The sequence below is a fragment of the Harpia harpyja genome, chromosome 18 (genome assembly GCF_026419915.1).
Source record: "Harpia harpyja isolate bHarHar1 chromosome 18, bHarHar1 primary haplotype, whole genome shotgun sequence".
Classification (NCBI taxonomy): domain Eukaryota; kingdom Metazoa; phylum Chordata; class Aves; order Accipitriformes; family Accipitridae; genus Harpia; species Harpia harpyja.
Window position 1 is genome coordinate 18066230 of NC_068957.1, and position 21184 is coordinate 18087413.

General features: G+C 41.4%; 1 protein-coding gene and 1 non-coding gene across 3 annotated transcripts; both read right to left on the reverse strand.

Annotated features, from left to right (window-relative positions):
• Positions 1-5327: 5327 nt before the first annotated feature.
• On the reverse strand, positions 5328-16245 carry RBMX (RNA binding motif protein X-linked). 2 transcript variants are annotated; one of them, XM_052813968.1, is made up of 9 exons: positions 16153-16245; positions 14569-14695; positions 14265-14371; positions 8563-8734; positions 7347-7463; positions 6864-6978; positions 6621-6746; positions 6441-6529; positions 5328-5937 (listed from the first exon to the last, which is right to left on the reverse strand). In XM_052813968.1, the coding sequence occupies exons 2-9, from the start codon at positions 14675-14677 to the stop codon at positions 5630-5632; spliced, it is 1143 nt and encodes a 380-aa protein (XP_052669928.1). In that variant the 5' UTR covers positions 14678-14695; positions 16153-16245; the 3' UTR covers positions 5328-5629. The 2 variants fall into 2 exon arrangements, with proteins under 2 accessions (XP_052669928.1, XP_052669927.1); XM_052813967.1 differs by having other exon boundaries at positions 6441-6544.
• Positions 14442-14514, reverse strand: LOC128154086 (small nucleolar RNA SNORD61). Its single transcript, XR_008239240.1, has one exon. It is a non-coding gene; the product is annotated as a small nucleolar RNA SNORD61 (small nucleolar RNA).
• Positions 16246-21184: the final 4939 nt, after the last annotated feature.

Here is a 21184-nt window from a genome sequence, read left to right on the forward strand (position 1 = left end):
TTACAGCATATTATTATTTCTTGTAGAAGATACTCTCCGAGACCACTTTGTAACAATGAACATCCATCAGTATGTAACACTAGCAATCTTTTCACCACGCAAATGTCACTAACAGGTATTTTTTTTTTAATTAAAAAAAAACCAAAACCCGTAATGCTTTTTTTAACAGTAAATTTATTAGCCCTGGGAAATACTGCAATTCTACCCATCTGCTACATACAGGCAGACTTACTCCTAGAATCTGCAGTCCGTAACTGAAGTTTTAAGTGCTATTCTTATCCCACAACCCAAAGGTAGTTTTAAATCCCTAGACAAGGTACGCATGCTTTTTCTTCTTTAGCTACTCATTATAAACTGAGCATTAGCTGTTTAAATGAGATCAGTTTATGTCTACCACAGAAGTCAATATAAACTTTTTTAGTCATGACTGTTTGAGTACTACAGTCAATCTGAAGTTAGTTTTCTACATGAAATACTGGCGCCTGAAGATTCTTCTCACTTACACTGGCGCATCAATGTATATGTAAGATAAAAATGCATCAAAACCAAGGCAAAGTTTTGAAGAAAGCATCTTGTTGCAAGAGATGCAGTGCTGTCTGGAGTTTTGCAAGAAACTAGCACATAGAAGAAAACTTAATTATTCTGGGGATTTATCACTAATACCATCTCAGTACATCAACACTTCCTTTCATCCAGAAGGCCTGCACAATTATAAAACTGTTAAGATAAGAATATAGTAGAACTTTTCATGGTTTCTTGGTGAAGAAGAATTTGTAACAATGTAGTCCTCTGTATTTTGGAGGACTAAAACTCACTTTTATATAACTTGGTCTTTTTTTCAGCATGAATGGAAACACCCTATTTGAAGGGCAGCCCTGGAGTATTTTCCTACTGCAGAAGCTACTGAAGCATGTATACTGACTAAAAAGAAGGCTCACTCTTGACTCTTGGAAGATGTTAGCTATGGCAGACAGAAATTGACTTCCACCTGAGAATTTTTTTTATATCCAAGAGATTAGTAGTGCTGCTTTCAAAGGCAACTCCTGAATGATAACACGACCCTCTAGAACAAATAGGGGGTAACACCACACTCAAAAGCCAAGCTTTGTCAGTTGCGTTTTGTTATCCTTCGATTTTCCAACGCATATCCACTGCTGCACTGCCGCCTTCTAGTCACCACAACTGAAAAAAGAAATGCAAGTTAGTACGCTCTCAGAAACCGAGACAAAAAAGCTAAATAATCTTCCAGTTGATTGTTTTTATATACACGCTGCATGCTTTTGGATTATATTCAATTTGTCCCAACAGTATGAAAATACATCAACAGCCAACTACAATAATCAAAATGATCTGAGGACTACTTGTATTAATGCACGCTCCTTGTACAACACTGTCTCCAGAGCAAGTACTAAGTAAAGTCTCTGTAATTCCTGTGCGTATTCCCCCTCCAAACTCTGCCTACCACAAAATGCCACTAGCTCTTGACCACCTCAGCATGATACTCAGGACCCCTGTAATAAACTGGCACATGCACTGGTACTGATCTGTAAATAGTGATGTACTATAAATTAAATAAAACTTGTGATCAAGAGAAGGCGAACAGCTTGCTGATTGGTAGAATTACATCCTTATTTTTTACACAGTTAGTGTTACCTTTGCTACCATGAGTTAAGTTCTATTTACTGCTCCCCAATTAACATTCACACCATACCTGTTAAGAATTTGGAAATGCTTATAAGCTGCAGAGTAGGCTGAGAAAGTGAGCTTTTATCTTGAATATCTTTATTAATTACAACATGGCCCACTACCAGCAGTAAGTGACAAAACAGATCTAGTGAACTGAGAAAAAAGCACTTTTATTTTTCCAAGAGAGACAAGCTTTTCCACTTGCCAAGAGTAATTAACCTTCTGCTTTCCCAGCTAATACAGAGAATTGAAGCGCACACATATAAAGAAGTTGAAAACATTCTGACACAACCTACACAATGATTTGGCAAAACTTTTGAAAGTCACCTAGGATGCTGCATATTAAAAGACAGTATTCCATCTCTTTATTAGAGGATTCATGATCTGGATCAGCCTCAAACCATAAATTTAAAAATTGACTCCTGCTCATGTTTTGCAGGTTGGTTGGGGAACGAGGGAGAAGTGCTTACTTTTAGACATATTTCCCTAATCCGCTTTGGTGCCATAGTACTGACATTAGTGATTTTTCAATGAAAAGTGATTTTTTAATGAAAAAGGTTAGGTTTTTTAATCTTTAAAGAGATACCTATAGTTCAAATGGTGTCCTTTCCAGGAGGATTTGTGATTTAAATATTTCAAGCCATGCTTAAAAAGAATGCAAAGATAAGCAAAGTAACACTTTTTGTTGGTTGAAATTTTATCAAGTGACAGAGAAATAAAGTTGATCAGGTAGCAGCTTTTATTTCATTTAACTATATGCTTCCTTTGACTCAGAACAGAAAACACTCATGATGCTTCTGTATTTGATATGAAATACAATCCAGTACCCTGAAATAAAAGTGTGGTTTTTTCTTCTTTATCAAGGTAACAGCAGCAATTTATCAGGACTATTTACAAAACATTACTGGCATATTCTGACAAAGGCACTGCACAGCTATATAGTTGCTGTTGCTGAGACTCCAAGAAGAATAAATTGTAAGCCAACTGAGACTACAAACTTCACACAGTACGCAACAGAACCTGTCCGTCACACAAGATGGAAATTCCCTGAAATCAGTAACCACGTGTCAGATGAACAACACTGTACCAACTACAGCTTTTTCTTTTCACCATTTCAAAGTTGGTTCTCAAAAGCAGTATTTGAAACTAACAGCAAAATACATTCTTACATTTACAGAGTACCTTGAAAACTAATTTAAAAAAGACATAAAAAGTACACACGCTTCTTACATAAATACCTCCCTTGGAAAAGAGATTTGTTCGTATCCTTTACTCTACACTAGATTTTAACAGATTTTGCACACGTTAGAAGTTTATTTCCTTTTTTTTTACGTAACAATTATTTAGTAGAAAAGTTTTCCGAAAAGCTGTATGACAGCCACTATCACTTCCTTTTTTCCTGGTGAGTTATCAGAGGAACAGAAGAGACGGTCACTCTTCCACATAAAGTCTGAAGACAGCTGCTCCTACATCTACTTGAAAAATAATTTTAATAGGGTAGGCTTCAGTCATGAAACACAGCTGACCTACAAAGTTTTAAACCATTCTGGAGATACCTGGAAGTCTGCAATTTAATCCGAGGATCCCTGCAGAGATTAATTCCTAATCAAAGATTATACTCAGTATAATCATTAAATTGCATGTTCTACATTTAGCAAGACAGATTAAACGTCTGTACTGACATCTATTAATCCAATTCAGATTTTTATGGTCTGGTCTTATAAAGATTCCTAGACTAAATACTCTCTGCAGCATGATTTAAAGTGCATTTGTAATCATATTTTATGTTCAGCCGTACCCAAACTGGACCAATTTCTGCAGATGAGAAGTCTCTCACTATCATTCCGAACTTGGTAGGATTAAAAAGCCTACTTAAACCTCCTCCTCCAAAATTCAAACAGGATGTTGAAAATATTATTTAGCCATGAATAACGTCCATCTAAATCTATAAACACAGAAGCAACCAAAAATCCTCCTTTCAGCTATTACACTAGTATAACATTTACCTTATGTATTGGTACAGGCACCACTCATCTCTGCCATCAACACAGATGAACCAGCATTACTTCAGTGGTATCTTCTAGAAGGTATCACCCTGCAGTCAAAAGAAGATACAACAAATTGAAAAAAGTGTATTTTACAGCATGAGTCAACCTATAGTGCTTCCCCCCCCATGTCAAAAAAGTCACAAGCTTGGGTTTGTGGATTATTCTGTTGCAAGTTTTACTACTTCTCTTTTAAGTGGTGGAGGATTCACTGGCTTGGAATGGACTGGAATGGCTTAGTGATAGGTTGCATGGCTTATGGATTCTCATTCCTTTTCAATGGTGCACTGCCATGTTAAATCCATAAGTTGAACGACAAAATTTACTGAGGACTACACAGTAGTACAAAGCTTTTGGGTTTGTGGTTTGGTTTTTTTTTTTTAGTTGGAAGTCTTCACGTCTATTATATTCAAGAGCATCTTTTGAACTTCATGGCTTTACCTGAGTCATAACAACTTGCCACAGGTTCTGCCACATGTACTAGATATCCCTCTAACGCAGTGTCAAACTAAACAGAGTCAGGCATCCAACTAAACGTCAAGTTTGCAATGGCTTGCTTCAAACTCCCAATAGCCGAGTTGATATTTGTCAATCTAAACCAATTCCTGATTTCACAAGGCTTTAATTTTGTTAAAATATAGTATATGCAGCCTCTTTAAGCATCTTCACTGAAAGATACTGGGCACAAAATACCCCCTCCCAACCCTACTTGGCAATATTCTGTCTACAGTGAGCTGCATTATGTCTTTAGTTTCAAAATTGGTGCCATAAATGCTTTTATCCAAGAAGAAATGTTGAATTTGGAGAACTTCTAATGTATTGGAGTATTTCTTTTCCTTTTTTTTTTTTTAAATCTAGACAGCACTTCCATTGCCATGACGTGCAGCTTGTCTTACTGTACTAGAGGAAGATAACTTGGTTCAATTTTGACTTAGACTGAAAAACTAGTTTGCTTTGCTTACCATCTTTGCTGTTTCACAGGCATTTGATGCTTTAAATCAGCTGTGGAATGCTGAAAGATTCACTTGTTTTTATGAAGCCATAAGCCTTTGAGAAGTTGGAGAGAAAGACTTCTTTGCTTATCTTATTTTCTCCTTTGGAATCAAAGATGTTCCTTTAAAAGTGAAACACTACAGAGTTGCAAAAATTTGAAACAGTATGAGTAAGCATCGTTTTGCAGCTTCTTTGATGGAATTGGTCAAATTTTTTTTTATTTTTACAGTATTCTGTAGCTGACTTACATGTACATGATTTATTTGGAGGGGAGATCTTTTCAAACTCCCCATGAAACAGTAGGAAGGCAGAAAATAGTATTATCCACTTGTTTTTTCGGGTTAAGTGAATGATATCCTCTATTTTTCTTTACACAAGGATCTGAAGGCATTTTGTACTGGGAACACTGTGACTTCAAATTCTAGGCACAACTGAACTTTGTGTGGAATATCCCCACCACCCTCCAAATCACAAGCAATACTTTGTTTAAGAATGAGATGCTGAACATGTAGAACAATCCACCTCCATGTTAGATGGTTGGATGTTGTGTGGAAGATCTTAAGAACTGCTTGTTCCATTCATGAGGAAAATCAGATGGAAGTGTCGCATTTCAGGGAAACTTTACTTTGAAAATTACAACACTAGTACACAGCTCAAGTTTTATACATTTAACATTTGCTTTTTGAAAGAAATGTTAACAATTTTGAAATGAAATTAAACATTGGTTTAACTTTTCCTCACAAAAGCATAAAAGTCATGGAGGGGAAAACTTAACAGGCAACAATAAAAAAAGGTAAAAACAACTTTTCCTTTTAGTAGTCCTCTGGTAGTAAAGATAGAACAACTTCCACTTTTCATTTTTTTGAGAAGTAATCTGTCTTGGTCCAAAAGTTTTAAGAGTGTTTTTAGTATCTGCTTCTGCCTCCACCTCTATCGGATCTGCTTCCACCACGGCCACCACCTCTGGGTGCTCCGCGGCTTGAACTACTGTAAGAATCACGAGGAGGTGGATAGCCCCTTTCCATGGATGGGGGAAGACCCCTGTCTTGTCTTCCAACACGATCACGGCCACTTGAGTAGACATCACTTCTGCTGCTTGAGTAACTTTCTCGGCTTCCATATCCATCTCGTGTGCTGCCGTAATCATCATATCGACTGCTTCCACCATAAGATGGCGGGGGCCCTCGTGCAGGTGGAGCACTACGTGAGTTACCTGCAGGGTCAATGGTCAGGTAATATGGCAACACCATAAGTTATATATAACAATTTCAATCTGAATTTACAGAATTGCTGTATTTAAATGTTTACTGCTACTCTTTTGTATGTATTGAGATGTTCTTAATATAATCTGCCACATTAATGGTATTTAAAGTGGGGATTGCATATCAGGCAGTGAGTGGATTTAAGGACTCTGAAGGAATGAAGACGGTGTTTATTCAGGCAGGCTCTTTACTGGGTATTCCAGAACAGCTTGTTATTTTAGAGAAGAAACTCAGCCATATTTTCCAGAGATAGTTGCAATTCTGAACTGTAGACTTTGCTTCTTTAGCTTATAGCTTATTTAACAAGATGATCAAATGATAACCAACAACTGCACTTTCACTGTAGGGGAAAAAAAAGCGTGCCACTTTCCCCTAAAACACGAGCAACCTAGTAAAAGTCAGATTTTATGACACCTGTACAGATTACTACATGATCCTCAAAATGGATTCTTACCATAACTCTCATATGAATCTCTGTAGGAGCCTCCACTTGGATGATCTGAGTAGTCTCGGTCACGTCCACCACCGTATCCATCACGATCACTATAGGAGGAAAGACTACTAAGACTTAGTACAGATCAGTAAGATCACAGCAAGAATAAAATGACAGGGAGAAAAATCCAACAGTAGGTACCTATATCCCCTAGAGGGGTATTCATCACGTGAACTGGAATGACCATAATCACGATATGCGTAGTCTCGTGGAGGTGGCGCATAGTCCCGTGTATCCCTGGAACTGGGATAATCTCTGCTTGAATAACTACAAAGAACAAGAATTGATATGTTAGCCATATGTCACACCTCAAAAGATCAGGGATCAAAATCCTTCTCTGAACAACAACAAAAAAGCCAAACTAAATTAGTAAAAAGAATTTACCCGTCTTTAGTGCTATAGCCATCATCCCTTGGAGACATGTAGACATCTCTTCGTGATGGCATTGGTTCTCTGCGTGGAGGACCACCATAACTGTCTCTTCCACGTGACACAGGAGCTTAAGAGAAACAGTCCATATTTTTTAACTTAATTAGCATTTAGCCACACAGAAGACTCCTCAAGGCAAGTAAGTATTACCAGACTGTTTATAGCTATTCAAAAGTATCTCTGTAGCCTACATATGTAATACTTCACACTTCTGCTTGGACAGTTTTAAAGCTGCACTAGAAGGAACACGATCATCAAATCACACCGAATTGTTCCAAACAGCTACAAAATTACCTTGTTATGAAGCGAACTGATAAATTAGAAAAACAATACACTATCCCACAGCAGATTTAAGTTAGAATCAATGATTTGCAACAGTTCCTGAAGGAAGACTAAGGTGCTACAGCTAAACAACAAAGTAATTCATGAAGCCCTTACCTCTTCCCCCCATACTACTGCTACGCACTGGTCCTGAAGGTGCAGATCTTTTAGGTGGAGGGCCTCCACTTCGTGGAGGTGGACCTCTCTTCATGGGAAGTGGCCCTCGAGAAGACCCTAGAAGGATAAGCCATGAACCAAATTGTTATTTCTGTGATATTCACCTGTATGCCCCTAAAGCCTGAACTACAATAACCTATGTGCTGTTATTACCACTATGTGATCAACAGTAAACCTCTAAAATAAGACCTCAAAGCCTTCTCCTGTGTTTTGGCCACTACTAGATGCTACTGGCAGAATTGAGAGCCCACCAAGTTAACTTTCCACAGCCTAAATTCCTGTCAAAAACTATCTTTTAGAACTTATCCAAAAGCCACAGGGTGTGACACAAGGGAGACACAGCTGCTATCTGTAATCAGTCACAGCTTTAATGCTCAACAAGTTAGTGTTCTCAGAAGACAAGAGCCACCTGGGAAGATGTACTAGAGAAGATCCTACATAGAGAGGGAACAGAGGCCCTACAGAGTCTGTAGAACCTACTACACAGACTCTTCAAGACAGGAGTTTTCACTATTTCCAGGGTTTTTTTTCCTGCATTACAGCTTTTACTGTTATACCTCAGGTGCTGCTTGCTTTTTCTGTTAAGCAAGTTTTGTTTTGATACTGAAGTCTCTGAATAAATAGCTATATCTTAAGTTAAAGAATATCCAGTATCAAGTAATGTACTATCCTTCCACTTCAGAAAGCTTCAACTCAACACACTGTTTTATAACAACAAACAAGGCTTAGCTTCCCTAACTCCCACTATGATCTGGAAGGATCACTCCTAGAATTTAGTAAGTTTAGAGCTCTTGCTAGTAAGAATGAAAGGCAGTTCCCTTTCCCTGGTGGAAGAGAATCACTTTTTCAACTTGAATACCAGAAAGCTTCCTTTCTCACGTGCAGGGCAGGAGTTTTGCTTTTCTTTCACAGCCAAAAGTCAAGTGGAGTGTTAGTTGTAGAAGGGAATCTTCATATTTGAAAGCCTTTTCTTAAGGTGTACTTGCCTAACCAAAAATTTGACTAAACTGCCGAGATCATATTTCATCATTTTAATAAAGAACAAGGAGTGCACTATTCGGCTGTTTGACTTTTTTTCCAGTAGGATTATTGTCATCTTCCAATGGGATTGTCTTGTATGTTGTCCAAGTATATAATGAGAGAGGTAAATACATACCCAAGTGACTCCCTCTTGAAGGTGGTCCTCTCGCGCCACTTCCGCCTCTTCCACCTCTAAGGCCCCTGGGAGGACCTCTGCTTCGTGGAGGGGGTGGCGGCCCACGCCTACCACCACTTTCAAAGGATGGCTTGGTTGCTTGTTCCACTTTAATTGCTTTCCCATCTAATGACTAAAGAAGAAGCTGCTTTACTTACTGCTCAGTCATGTTTGTATTTCTTAAATTAAGCCCCTCTTGCTTCACTATTATAGGGCTTCCATTTTATAAAGTTAGAGCAACTCTAGAACTGATTTCAGTCTTCAGTATTAGTGCCCATGTACTCAGCAGCATGTTGGGCCTAATTTCTACAGTACTTCATTCTTGTGGTATTGATGAAAAAAAAAAAATACAGAGCAGCATCAGAAAGGACTTTCAGTGAAAACACAAGCGTCCAATGATTACGGCAGCCCCATGTCATTTATTCTGTAAATGAAACATGATTTATGATCTCCAATTTACTTTCAATTGCCACGGACTTTTGTACCAAACTAGGACTGCACCAGTAGTTACAGGATTAAGCTGAAGGTATCTTAGCTTCAGTTGGGATTTCTGGCAATGGGGAGGCCGTTTAGTACATTTTCTTGATGTCCTGATAAAACGGTGATCACTGAAGTATTTAGGAGTAATTTCAGCATCTACAAAGCAGACTGAGTATGATAATTCACCCCTCTTTTCTACTGTTTCAAGCTGGGTTTTCAAAAAAGGTGACTGACACAATTTACTCTACCACTTGCTTTTCCAGAGTGGAGGTGCTTTGGGGTTTTTTTTGTTTGTTTGGGGGTTTTGTTGTATGGTTTTTTGGCAGGGGGAAAAAAAAAAGTAGAAGCTTTTTCTGGAATATAAACCTGCCATAACAGGAACTGTGCAGCCAACTATTATACCTTAAACAGGAGCAGGTGGTAAGACATATTGAGTAACTCAACCTGATTAATCAAATTTCTGTATAATCTTTCAGACACCACACATTTGGTAATTATAGCAGAGCCAAGATCACAAGCTCTCCTGAAGTTAGGTTACTGCACATCTATCCTGGCAAACATGGTTTTATTTGCTTTTTTTAGCAGTTAAATATTTAACTCTGCTATGACAAGTAATGAATTATACAGGTAGGAAGTGGTTTCTATTGCTAGTAATGTCTTACTCCCAACTGCTGATAGTATTTTACTGAGGTACTGAATCTTTTTTGTTCTCCACTGAAATCTAGCCCTCTCTGAAATCATCCACTTTAGTAGCTCACATATTCTGCCACCATATGTAGTTGTAGCTACTGTTCGAAAAATCCATGTGTATATCCACAGGTCCAATTTGACCCATTGTGAGGAAAAAAAATTAATACTAGCAAAATCATACTGGTCTTGGCTTTGACTTAATAAAAGTATTTTACTTATGGAAGGTTCCTCAATAAGCCTTTTCACATGACAAGCTGAAACATTCCAGGAGCGAGCATTAGTACCTCTAATCACTGGAACTTCTCAGTTTGTATCATATTATTTTGCCATCATTATCATTCATCTGTCTCGGGCATCCTTCTCAAAACAGTAACAGTGGGCTTGAAGCCTTAAGCTTTGCCATCATGACCACTGTTGTCCTCAATTTCATGGCAGATTCTTGACAGCTTGTTTGAAGTTTGGAAACCAACCACCATCCCCCTGTGCTAGCATGGGTTCTGAAAACCTGGATGCTAGGTCCAAGTTCTTCCCTTTTTTATGTAGGAGGTACAGTTTTCCTTATCATTTCTCCTCCTATTTCCTTCTGCCTTGCACTTACGCATCTTACCTAGGCAAAAGTTAGGTTTCTTTTGAAACTGCTTTATGCAAGCAGTCTTAAAAAGCTATGCCTAAGGTCCAAAAAGACCTTTCATTAGGTCCAAGAAGATTATTTCTCTTTTGTTAACCACAAGATACTTGTCAAAGTTTGTTGTATTTTTAAAGCAGAGGGGACAACTTCATTTTATAGGTTCTTAGCTCAAAGAAGAAAGGTCTTCTCTCACTGAACAGATAAAACTCACACAAGCCATCTCAGAATAAGGAATTTTTTTCGATGAGCCCAAAGCACCACCTGCCAACATGAACACTCTTAGCTGGTGTTTATAACCTTGATTCAGAGTGTTACAGTAGCATTTTTAGCATGATATGGGCACCATGAAGCGGAGTCACCTTGGTGCTAAAAAGCAGGAAAGTAATTTAAGATATGAGTCATTTAAGGATAGTAATAGATTGGCAATCATAAAAACTCCTATATGTGGAATGAACAATCTATAAAGCTTTGCAAGGTGAGCCAGGGAACCGTAACCAAACAGAATTAGAGAACTGTCCTGCAACCTGTTCAACGTTCCAACAGAAGAGATGAATGAAATTTAGGAAATTTTGGGAGTGGGGCAGAAACCAAGTATTCCGAAGAAACTGTTACAGAAATTTGCATGAAACTGCAACCTAATGCCACATAGGCATTTCCTCTCCAATGGATCATTTTACTGTTGATGCTGCAGTGACTCCACCATTTCTGTATGTTCCTTCATGGCACATCAAGTGGGCTTCCTTTCACCAAATATATTCAAGAACTGAAGATCATTTCTTATCAGGCTGAGCTTCTATGTATTGTATCACTTCTTCACCAAGAACTGGAAACACTTTCTGTTGATTAGAGGAAGACAACCTTCAGTAGCACTGAGTATAGTTTAGACTGTTGTTTGGATTACAGTATTTGCTTCCAACCTCTTAACACAGTCCAGCTGGCTTGGCAGGTCTACACTGGAACTAAATCTTTGGCTTGTCCTGGATGTTTCCTCTAAGGTCATATCCTCCCTTTAATTATCCATTTTGTCCTCAGGACTTAAAAATCAAAAGATCATGAGAACAGCCTACTGCACAGAATGACCATTACAGACTTGGAATATTCACGCTTGTGTCCAGATAATTATCTGCCCTTCATGACATCAGGATGTAGACTTGACTACCATGAATTAAGGTTCTTCTTCTTAAAGACAACTAGTAATTTGCTATGATAAAGTACTTCTAACATTTCTTCTGTGCTGCTCAGACACACTAACATTGTTCCAATTCTGTAGAGAAGAAATTTAAGTGAAAAAATCTCCACCCCCACTCCAAAATCATTATCTCCTGACCTCTTTCTGCAGGACTGAAATTAATCTTCAACAAGCAAGCTTAGACTAGTCTATGCTTGTCCCATTTTAGAATGAAATATAATTAACCCCCTTCCTTCCCCCAACCCAGAAAGGAGTAAAACATTGAATATACGTTTTTGATGAACATTTGCAAAGCAAAAAAATCAAATGCAAATTCACTCTTGCAGAATCTATCTAAATTGGCCTCTTCTATGGGCTGCAACTTTGAATTCCTTTGGAATGACAGAATGAGCAACATACTGGCGATGAAGAACTCTTCCCCCGGCTACAAGTCAACTTCTTACAGACTGCTTGAACTATTGTCTGCACAGTGCTTATGCTGCTTCTTCTTAAGTGCCTGAAATTCTCATGAGTGCTCCGATCCATCATTTCCAAATGGAATGAAAAGCTCCCAGTTCTGACTTGTAACAATCTCTTCCCACAGCATGCCTCAAACATTGCTCCTCCTCAGATCTAGAATGCAGAGTCTTTGAGGTACAAGCAGTACTTATTGTCCAGAAGGCTTTCTGAAGATGAGGATGAGAAACTATCTCATGAACTCCTTCCACATCTTTCATATCCATGGTCAAACCAAGCTAGACCAGTACAGAACTGGAACTATACACAACAGCACCTAAAGGTTTACGTTAAAAAGGTCACTCTAGGCCGAATCCCAAGCGAGGATGTTCTTTTCATACACTATTTTATGTTCCAGTTTCAAAGCAGATGAACGTACTCTTAGATTTGTAGTGTTGAAGACAGAAACCATGAGAATGATGATCCACAAGGCAGTATTTTCTAGCATTTCTTGACAATGATGCAGATGGTGCATTCCAGAACACGTAGACATTACCTCAGCCACAAACATTCAATCTCATTTAGCTACTTCAGTAAGCATTACTCTCCTAAATGTTTCCAATGTGACCAAACACATGCCACAACATTCAAGATTCAGAACAGTTGGTGATTATTTTCAGACGGATTTTCACTTGAAAGCTGCACTCCACAAACACTTAGGATTAGTGACTGAACTCCTTTCAGTCTGACAATTAGTTGCTGGTGCTTGAAGTTACCTTATGTGAGGGTTCACTGTAATGACTACTTCAGAGGAAATCAGTATTTAAGAACTGCAGTAAACAAGTCTTCAGAACTGTAGCAAACTACACAATGGAGAAATAAAATTCAATAAAAGGAGCACCTTTAAGGATGTTTAGGCTGGTAGAGAAAGGACATTATCTGACTTGTCACTCTCTGCCTTGGCAAAAACTATGAACTTGTTTAAAAAGGAAGCAAGTCTCCAAAGAAAGTAATACTAATTGTCATGAGGTTGTCCTGAAGCACCCAGAAACTATGTACACATAGCAGAAAGCCTGCTGTAACACAAAATAAGGAAGTTTTAATGTTTGTGTTCACTGTGAACACTGCAGCAAGCTCATTTTCTTACTCCCAAAGTACAAATATGTTACACTTTACTTACTGACTTCAATGACTAACATTTTTCTTTCACTTCAATGTCTTACGCTAACAAGACAAACAGCTATCAAAATCCCAAGTGTTAATTAATCAGAATCAGTAGAAGCTTCTTCACCTTACATGAATGGCATCTCAGAGACACTACTTAGAAAAAGGCCAACGCAGCACGACCTTAACACAACCTTTCAGATTATGCATTGAACACCAGAGTCTGAAATTCAAGTTAACTGAGATGATGTCTTTCACTGCCTAAAGAGACAGCACCTCTATGACAATAAGCAGCTATATTGACCATTAAGTTGCAAACTTGCATCTAGCTTCTCAAACACATGCCAGAACAGACACAGATTGCAATAGCCTGCATTCCTTTGAGAAACTATGCTGGTATTTATCTCAGAACTTTTCCTCCAAATTCCTAAGTTTTTCTTTTTAAAGATGTTACATATGCATTGAATTTTTATTTCCTGTTAAAAGTCATATTGTTGCATTGTAGGGTGTAAACAAGCAAATTCAATTGCTGGCTAACTGCAAAGCTATTTCACATTAACTGGCAAGACGCTCCTCATACATGCCAAGTAGATTGATGATGCAACTCACAAACGTAGGAGGTTATCTACAGATCACCAGATAGCACATCAACACTCCAGCAAAGTAGGGAAGTCACATTAAACCCATGTTAAGGGAACCATTTAGTTTTCAGGTAAGCCACTTCCCTGAAGTGTAATTTACATAATACTGTATTCCAGTATGATAAAAACACTATAGGAGACATGCAAGAATGAAGAGCTGACTACTAACAAGCCCTCCATCACCAACTGAAAAAAAATAAAAAAGAAGATTATAACTGACAGCCAGACTTCACTTTCTACAGTCACATCCATAATCAGGAGAAAGTGATTTGAGCCTCATGGAGACAGAGACATTTTGCCAAACTTGAAATTAGGACTTGTCTCCAGGATCTTCTAACTCATTGTCTTTCCAACTTTTATTACTAGTTAATTTACTGTAAAGATCAATACTGCTGGTCAGTAGCAACAGCAACATATAATTGGTCTTAATTCCTACCTTTCCATTCATATCTCTGGCAGCATCTTTTGCATCTGCTGGACTCTCAAACGTGACAAACGCAAATCCTCTGGACTTGTTGGTTTCACGGTCTTTCATCAAAAGGACTGCAGAAATAAAGTCACATTACCCTTTCCTGTAATTAGGTACTAACACTTAACCTTTATTTAACCTTTTAAGCTCAGAACTTCTTAGAGGACATGAAAGCACCATCATTTCAGATGATCAATGCCAAAAAAGTCATCACAGCTATGTTGTTGCTTTTTATTTTTTAGTATTTTAAATCACAGGGTTTTCTTTTTACCTTCCACAATGCGTCCATATTTGCCGAATACAGCCTCAAGGGCTTTTTCATTAGTCTCTGTGTTCAGGCCCCCAATGAACAGTTTCCCAGGACGATCTGCTTCAACCATTTTGATTCCGCAAATGACCTATTAAAAGCATAAGGTTGTTATTAACAAAACATCAGACTGCAACAGAGACTTCCATACCACTTCATGGAGTATAAATTACTTCTTTCTTCAAAAGCACAAACAAATTTTCTTAAGCAAGATGACAATTAAGAGGTATGAGGTATAAAGAACATAAAATTAAAATTTTTAGACTGAAGCAACTAGTAATACTGCGTTCAGTTACTTCTTCACATTATATAGTCTATTTCAAATAGATTAAGTTAACTTTAAAGGAGTGGAACAAAGCACTGATGAGAAGTCTCTTAAGATCAAGTAGTATTGGTGAATATGAAAAGTCCTTCAGGATTACTGCCTTTTTGCCTCGATGGTAACCCTAGCATCTAAATCCTACCATAGATATTTCAAGAAATTTACTTAGCATGTCAAAGTAATACCAAAATATTAACTTTAAAGTCAGCTTGAAACAATATTCCAAATTAAACTCATTCTTTCAATTATTTAAAGAACATCGAGAGTACGCCAAAATCCTGGCCTACACAATGCTTCAGCCTGAACAGATACCAGACCATCACTGCAGTTCTACACAGCAAAGCCACGACTAAGGCAAGGCGGGAGGACTTAATTAAAAAAAAAAAAAAAAGAAGCCTTAGACAAAGCAAAACCTCGAAGCGCCTGGCAAAACGCCTGGTGCCTGTGGACGAACATTACCCGGTTGCCTCCAGCCCTACCGATGGCGGGAAAGCCCGCAGCAGCGTGCAAGGAGGGCCTGCGCAGCTCCCCGGCACACAACGAGAGCCGGGACAAAGCAGCCCCCCCCGGAAGCAGGGGACCGGCGGGGGACGGGCCGCCCGGGAGGCCGCGGCGCGCGCGCGCGCGCGGCCGCCCCCCTCTCTACCCAGCGAAGGCGCGCGCCGCGCCGGGGAACGGGGCGGGGGAGGTTGGGGGGGGGCGTCAGACCCTCCGCGGTCTCCAGGCACCTCCACAAAATGGCGGCCACCTTTGGCAAGGACTCGTCTCCCTCCCGGCGCCGAACGACCGCCTCGAGGCTAACCCGAGCCCCGCTTTGAACTATCCGCCCGGCCCTCCAGGCGCGGCCGCCGCCCTCCTTTCGTCCTCCGCGGGGATGCGGAGGATCACGCGGGGGGTCCTCGAGCAGAACCCCCCGCACCTAAAATGGCGGCCACCGCGCCTCACGCGGTTGGGACCCCCCACCCCCCCCGCCCCGCCACAGCCGCACTGTTCCCTCCAACCTACGCAGGGCCAGGCGGGCAGGGAGGCAGGCCTGGCTCCGCCGCGCCTCGCCTCGCCTCACCTCGGGCCCGCAGCGGCGGGCGCGCGGAACACAGCTCCCTCACCCACGGGCCGGGCCCTCCGCCGCGCCGCCACCTTCCGCGGCCCAGTGCCGCCCCGCGGGGCCCCGCTCTCCCCCTCCCCAGAGCCCCTGGGCCCGCTCAGCTTCGCCCGGCGGCACTCACCTCCGCTCGCGCCGAACCGCAACTGCGCAATGAGGGCGAACAAAGGCGCTGCGGGCCTTTATACCGCTGACGTCACCAGCCGGCTGGAGCCCCGGATGCACGCGGCGGCGAGGCCGGCAGGGGGAGGCCGCGGCGCCGGCGTCCCCGGGGGCCGGCGCGGAGCCCCCGCCGCCGCGGGGCGGCTCAGCCCTCCGGCGGCTGGAGGGGGGGAGCGGCCCGCCGGAGGGCTGCGGGGCACGGAGCACCCTGTCCGGCCTGGAGACGGGGCGTGCACCGGCCGCGGGTGGGGGGGGGGGGGGCGTGAGCCGCTATACGGGAGCGCGGCTCGATCTTGCCGGCTGGGAAAGGCGGGACCGCCGCGGGCAGCGCTTCCCCTTTGTCTGCCGGCTCCTCGTCCCGCTTGTCAGCGGGGTGCCCGAAGGAGCGGTCGCGTCACTAGTTTGGAAGCAAAATCAGTCACCATAGGGTCAGTTTAACTCTGGGGAAGTGTCTGTGCGGGAGGTTAACCCCGTTCAGCTAAAACTGCCTTAAAGGCACTTTCAGTTCGTTTAATTAATACGTGCGCGCGTCAATACCCCTTCCTTGGAGACTTACAGTAGGCTCTGATAAGTGTGGCTTAAAATGAAATCTGTTGTTGACAGCACGAAGGTTTGCACTAGTTCGGCTAACTCAATTTTTTAATTATACCTGAAGTTCAGTTGCAGCTATTTTCTTCTGCTGGTTTAAACCCCATAGCTGAAAAGTCAGGAGCAAGCCTGTGCATACAGAAATTGGCTAAGTTTTCATAAGTTGAATTTGTAGATTATCTAAACCGGTATTAATCGGTCAACAAGGCCTATTAGAGTCACCCAGTCAATCGCTACTCAGTCTTTTAATCGAAAAAAACCCGGATTTTTCTGTCACTTTCTTAAAAACTTAAGTGATAAAAACAAAAGCGAAGTTGTCTGATCGTGTATTCTCTGTGGTTTCTAAACAGGACAGCTATGTTGCAAGTCTCTCTCCATTACCCTTTATAAAAATTCCAGAAGCACAGTGAACTTGGTCACTGAAAACTGGCAGCCAGGACCTGTAAATAACACCCATTCCTACTCCTTGAAGAAGGACCCTTACAGTTGATTACTACAAGGTGTAAAAGCTAAGGAATTGCACGTTCCTTGAATGTTTTAGGATTTCATATAGCTCCTGACTCATCCTTGTGCAGTGAGGGAACAGTGCCAAGATGTATCATAGGCAAATTATTTAATATACCTCGTTCCCATGCTGAAATCCCACTAGGATTAACCAGAGGACTTAAAACAGAACCTTGGGTGAATCCCCTGATGCTGTGTTTGAGTAAGAGGATGGCAACAGCCAGTCCCTGCGCATTCCTGGGAATCTGTGGTGCTGAGGGATGCCTCTCGGGTCTGAGGAGCTGGTCTCCAGAGCCACCCCATGTTCCTGTAGTGGACCTGCATCAGCCTGCAGCAGGTCACCAGGTGGTTTTTCCTAGGGCTTTTCAAAGGGTATCCATGCTGTATAGCAGGCAGCGGTGCCCGGTACCTCTTCAGTCTCTTGCTTGCATACACCGATCCCTTTCCTTACAGACACCATCGCGTGCCTTCATTGAGACGTCCCTAGGGCTAGCAGGGCTCTACAACAAACCTGCTGGGAGCTGAAAGGAACAAAATGCTGCCTTTTCCACCTGTATCTACTGCCCTTCTGACTCCTTCCCACACTGCTTTTTGTACCAGCTGCATGGAGGGGTAGGAGGGGTTGGGTGGGGTTGAAGCAATCTGAAACAGTAGTATAGTTTCCTAGGCCATGTTGTCTTGTAAGAGTCATAGGAGACAAAGAATATGGTCCACCAGCATATTACCTTATCTACTTTCTTAACCCATGGGATGGACATTGCTCAACTCCTCTGTGACTTCTGTTGTTCCCTGTGGTATTCTACAGACCTTCACTTCTGAGAGGTGCCACAGAGTCTATAGACTGCTCAGTGCTGTTACAGTTGCAGAGCTGCATAATTGTTGCATCCCGGTAAGAGAACATCAGACTTTATCCTTATCTTCAGTTTTTCACTCTCCTCTGTTCAGTTACTGATATTCAACTGCTCTTTGTGTTAGGAAAGCAGAAGGCAACATTACTTCAGACTACCTCATAGATCTGTTGAGAATACAAAAGAAGGTATCTCTCAAACACTTCTCTAGACTGTAGTACATACTTAAGATGATCACCTTTCCAGCATAGATGCTAAGAGTTTCTGGATGCTGTTACTGTGCACGGGAAAAGAGAAAGATGACCTTGGGTAACGAAGTGGGAGGGCACTGCACATGATAACAATGCAGTTGCTGAAGAATGGCATAGCTAGATACTCATCCAATTATCATATGAAAAAAAGGTTCAAATTCTAGTTTCAATGCAGAATAATTTAAACCTCAGAGCCTCCCTGGAATGGATAATGAAAACTAAAGTGATTTGTTAGTCCTGTAAGAAACATGCTAAAAATAGTCTCCATCTATGTGTGAAGTCTCTGTGTGCTTCTGTGACCTACAGTAGAGTATTTGCTGACTGCCTCCCAAGTAATTGGAAAGACAAGCATATACAAACGAAAGTCTCTTTTTCTTCCTCTGATTAAAAGAGTAAAATATTTCATTGGTAACTCCAGGCTTCATTTTATTAACATTCTGTTAACACGTACTGTACATGTAGCTAGATGGGATTAGCACGAACCTAATTACATTTGAAACAGCATTTGAACATAACTGCTGTAATTGTATTAGGGTCAAATTCTTCTATCCTTTGTCCTAAAAGATATCTTCATCAGGCTTCTCATCAAAACCTTAGTTCCATCTACATTGCAAACCAGAACAGTATTTTACTGTATTCCACTACATAGTTTATGTATGGTCTTGCTCCAAGTTCAGTGAGACAGATCTTTTTGCTAGAGGATATACAGTTCTTCTAATTCTTCCTCCTTCTCTCCTTTTTCTTTTTGTTTTTGTAAGTTCAAATTTTTGTAGAAAAACTACAGAAATCTTCAGGGAACAAACTGCAGTCTGCATGGAAACTAATCCCTCTTATGCTTGATTCAGTAAGAAGTTCAAGGCTGAAGAGCCATGACAGTTTCTTTTGCAAATGATCTCTCAACTTTGAATTTTCTGATAGGAAATGAAGATAGTAATAAGAGGTCCTAACCCTGGCCCCTACAGAATAGGAAATGGGCTTAGATGGGATAACTGGGGAAACGGAGACCAGGAAAACTCCACCAACCTTTACACAGAAGACAGTTGCTATCTGACTGGCATAGATATACTTGCCCTTGCATTATCACAGCTTAGAAAATTTTCCTACCATTTTTAAAAGTAGAAGAAATGCAATTAAGTATATTACTTACAAACCCACATACACCTAAACTGATCCCTTCATGCCTTTTCATTGATAACCATAAAAATGGGCCCACTAGATGGGAGAGGTGGACAACATTCCATGAGGGCAGTATTCTATGAATTTTTGTGGTAGCTTTCACCTAAAATGTCACTCTCTTGAATTAATCCTATGATGTTTAACAATGTAGTTGAATTTACACTACAAACTTGTTCATACAGAGGGCAGTCCTTTGGATCTCCCTTGTACCATGCTGCGTATTTTCATCAAGTGTATTGGCCTTTTACCAAGTTTATCATAGCTTGGGTTTAAACTGGATAAAGGGTTCAGGAGAGCTGGGGGATGAGGACTAATGAATACATAAAAAATCTGATCACATAAGACTCATTCAGAATGAATCAAAAAGAGAATGTAATTCCCTCTAGATATATAGTCAAAAACTAATAACTGAAAAGATCAGTTTAATACTTTCATGACAAAGACCAATTTTCTAGGCAGCTGTCAGTTGATAGGTATTCATAGAAATTCAGCATTTTTCCTCTGTGAAACTCAGACTAGAGTAGATGAGAGCAGCACACAGTAATTGTTTCTGGCACTGACTGTGTCAACCATTTCTAAACTGGGACTCCCTAATGTGCTTCTCCCAAATCACCTGTTCGGGATCTAATTGTGGCCCCTTTCAGTATAGCAATACAAGGTAGATCACAGGTCCCTAAGACAGAGCTGGAGCTGCCCGAAATGGCAACTCAAATTTTCCAGGCTGAGCTGAAAAGACACAAGATAAGCAATTGTTATACACCCTTTATTCTTTCTCCTTTTGCCTGGTGTTGTCCTATGGTAAGGGCAAGTCACTACTGACTGATGAGTTGGGTAAAATTGTTGGACGTGGAGGTTCTGCAGGGGTAATGCAAGTGTAATGTAACAGGTTGGAAACCAGAGTGGCAACAGCTTGCCTAAACAGGAAATACAGGGAGGAAGATGGAGGTGGTGTCTACCCAGTATTGACAGCAATGCCTTTAGTGCAATGTCTTAGACAGCAGTGAGTATCTGTCTTGCCATGGTGGCATGGAGCTCGGCTTGCAGCCATCACTTGTACTTACCCTGCTTCTCAGGCAGGTTTTGCAGGTGTCCCTGAGCGCTGCTCCTGCCATTGCCACCTGAATGAGCGAGCCTGGAGTTTGGCATCACATTCGTGGCACCACTGTGGCTGCGTTGCAGCAAGGAGCCACGGGACGCCGTGAGCTGGTGTGCATCCCACTGTTGTTGGCTGCAAACATCACAAGATGCTAAAACAGACATGAAAAAAATCAAATGTAATTCTTAAAAGAAGCAGGGTTGCAGATTAAGGTTGCAGTACAAAATCTTGAATTTCCACCCCTAATTTCTGAGCTGGTAAAATGCCATTTAAATGTTTTTCTGCTATGCTGGGGACTAAACCCTGAGAAGAGGTTCTGGTACGAGTCACCACAGGGGACTTTGGGAAAATGCACTGAGGTGGGCGTGGAAGAAGGGAAACCACCTCCTCCCCACCGAGAGGAAGGCGATAGCCCGCCCAAACGTTCCGGTGCCAACAACGGCCGCCGTGAGAACGGCCGCCGGGCCTCGGGTGCCCTGCCTCAAGATGGCGCCCAGCGCCTCACCTCCTCACCGCGCAGGCGCCGCGGCC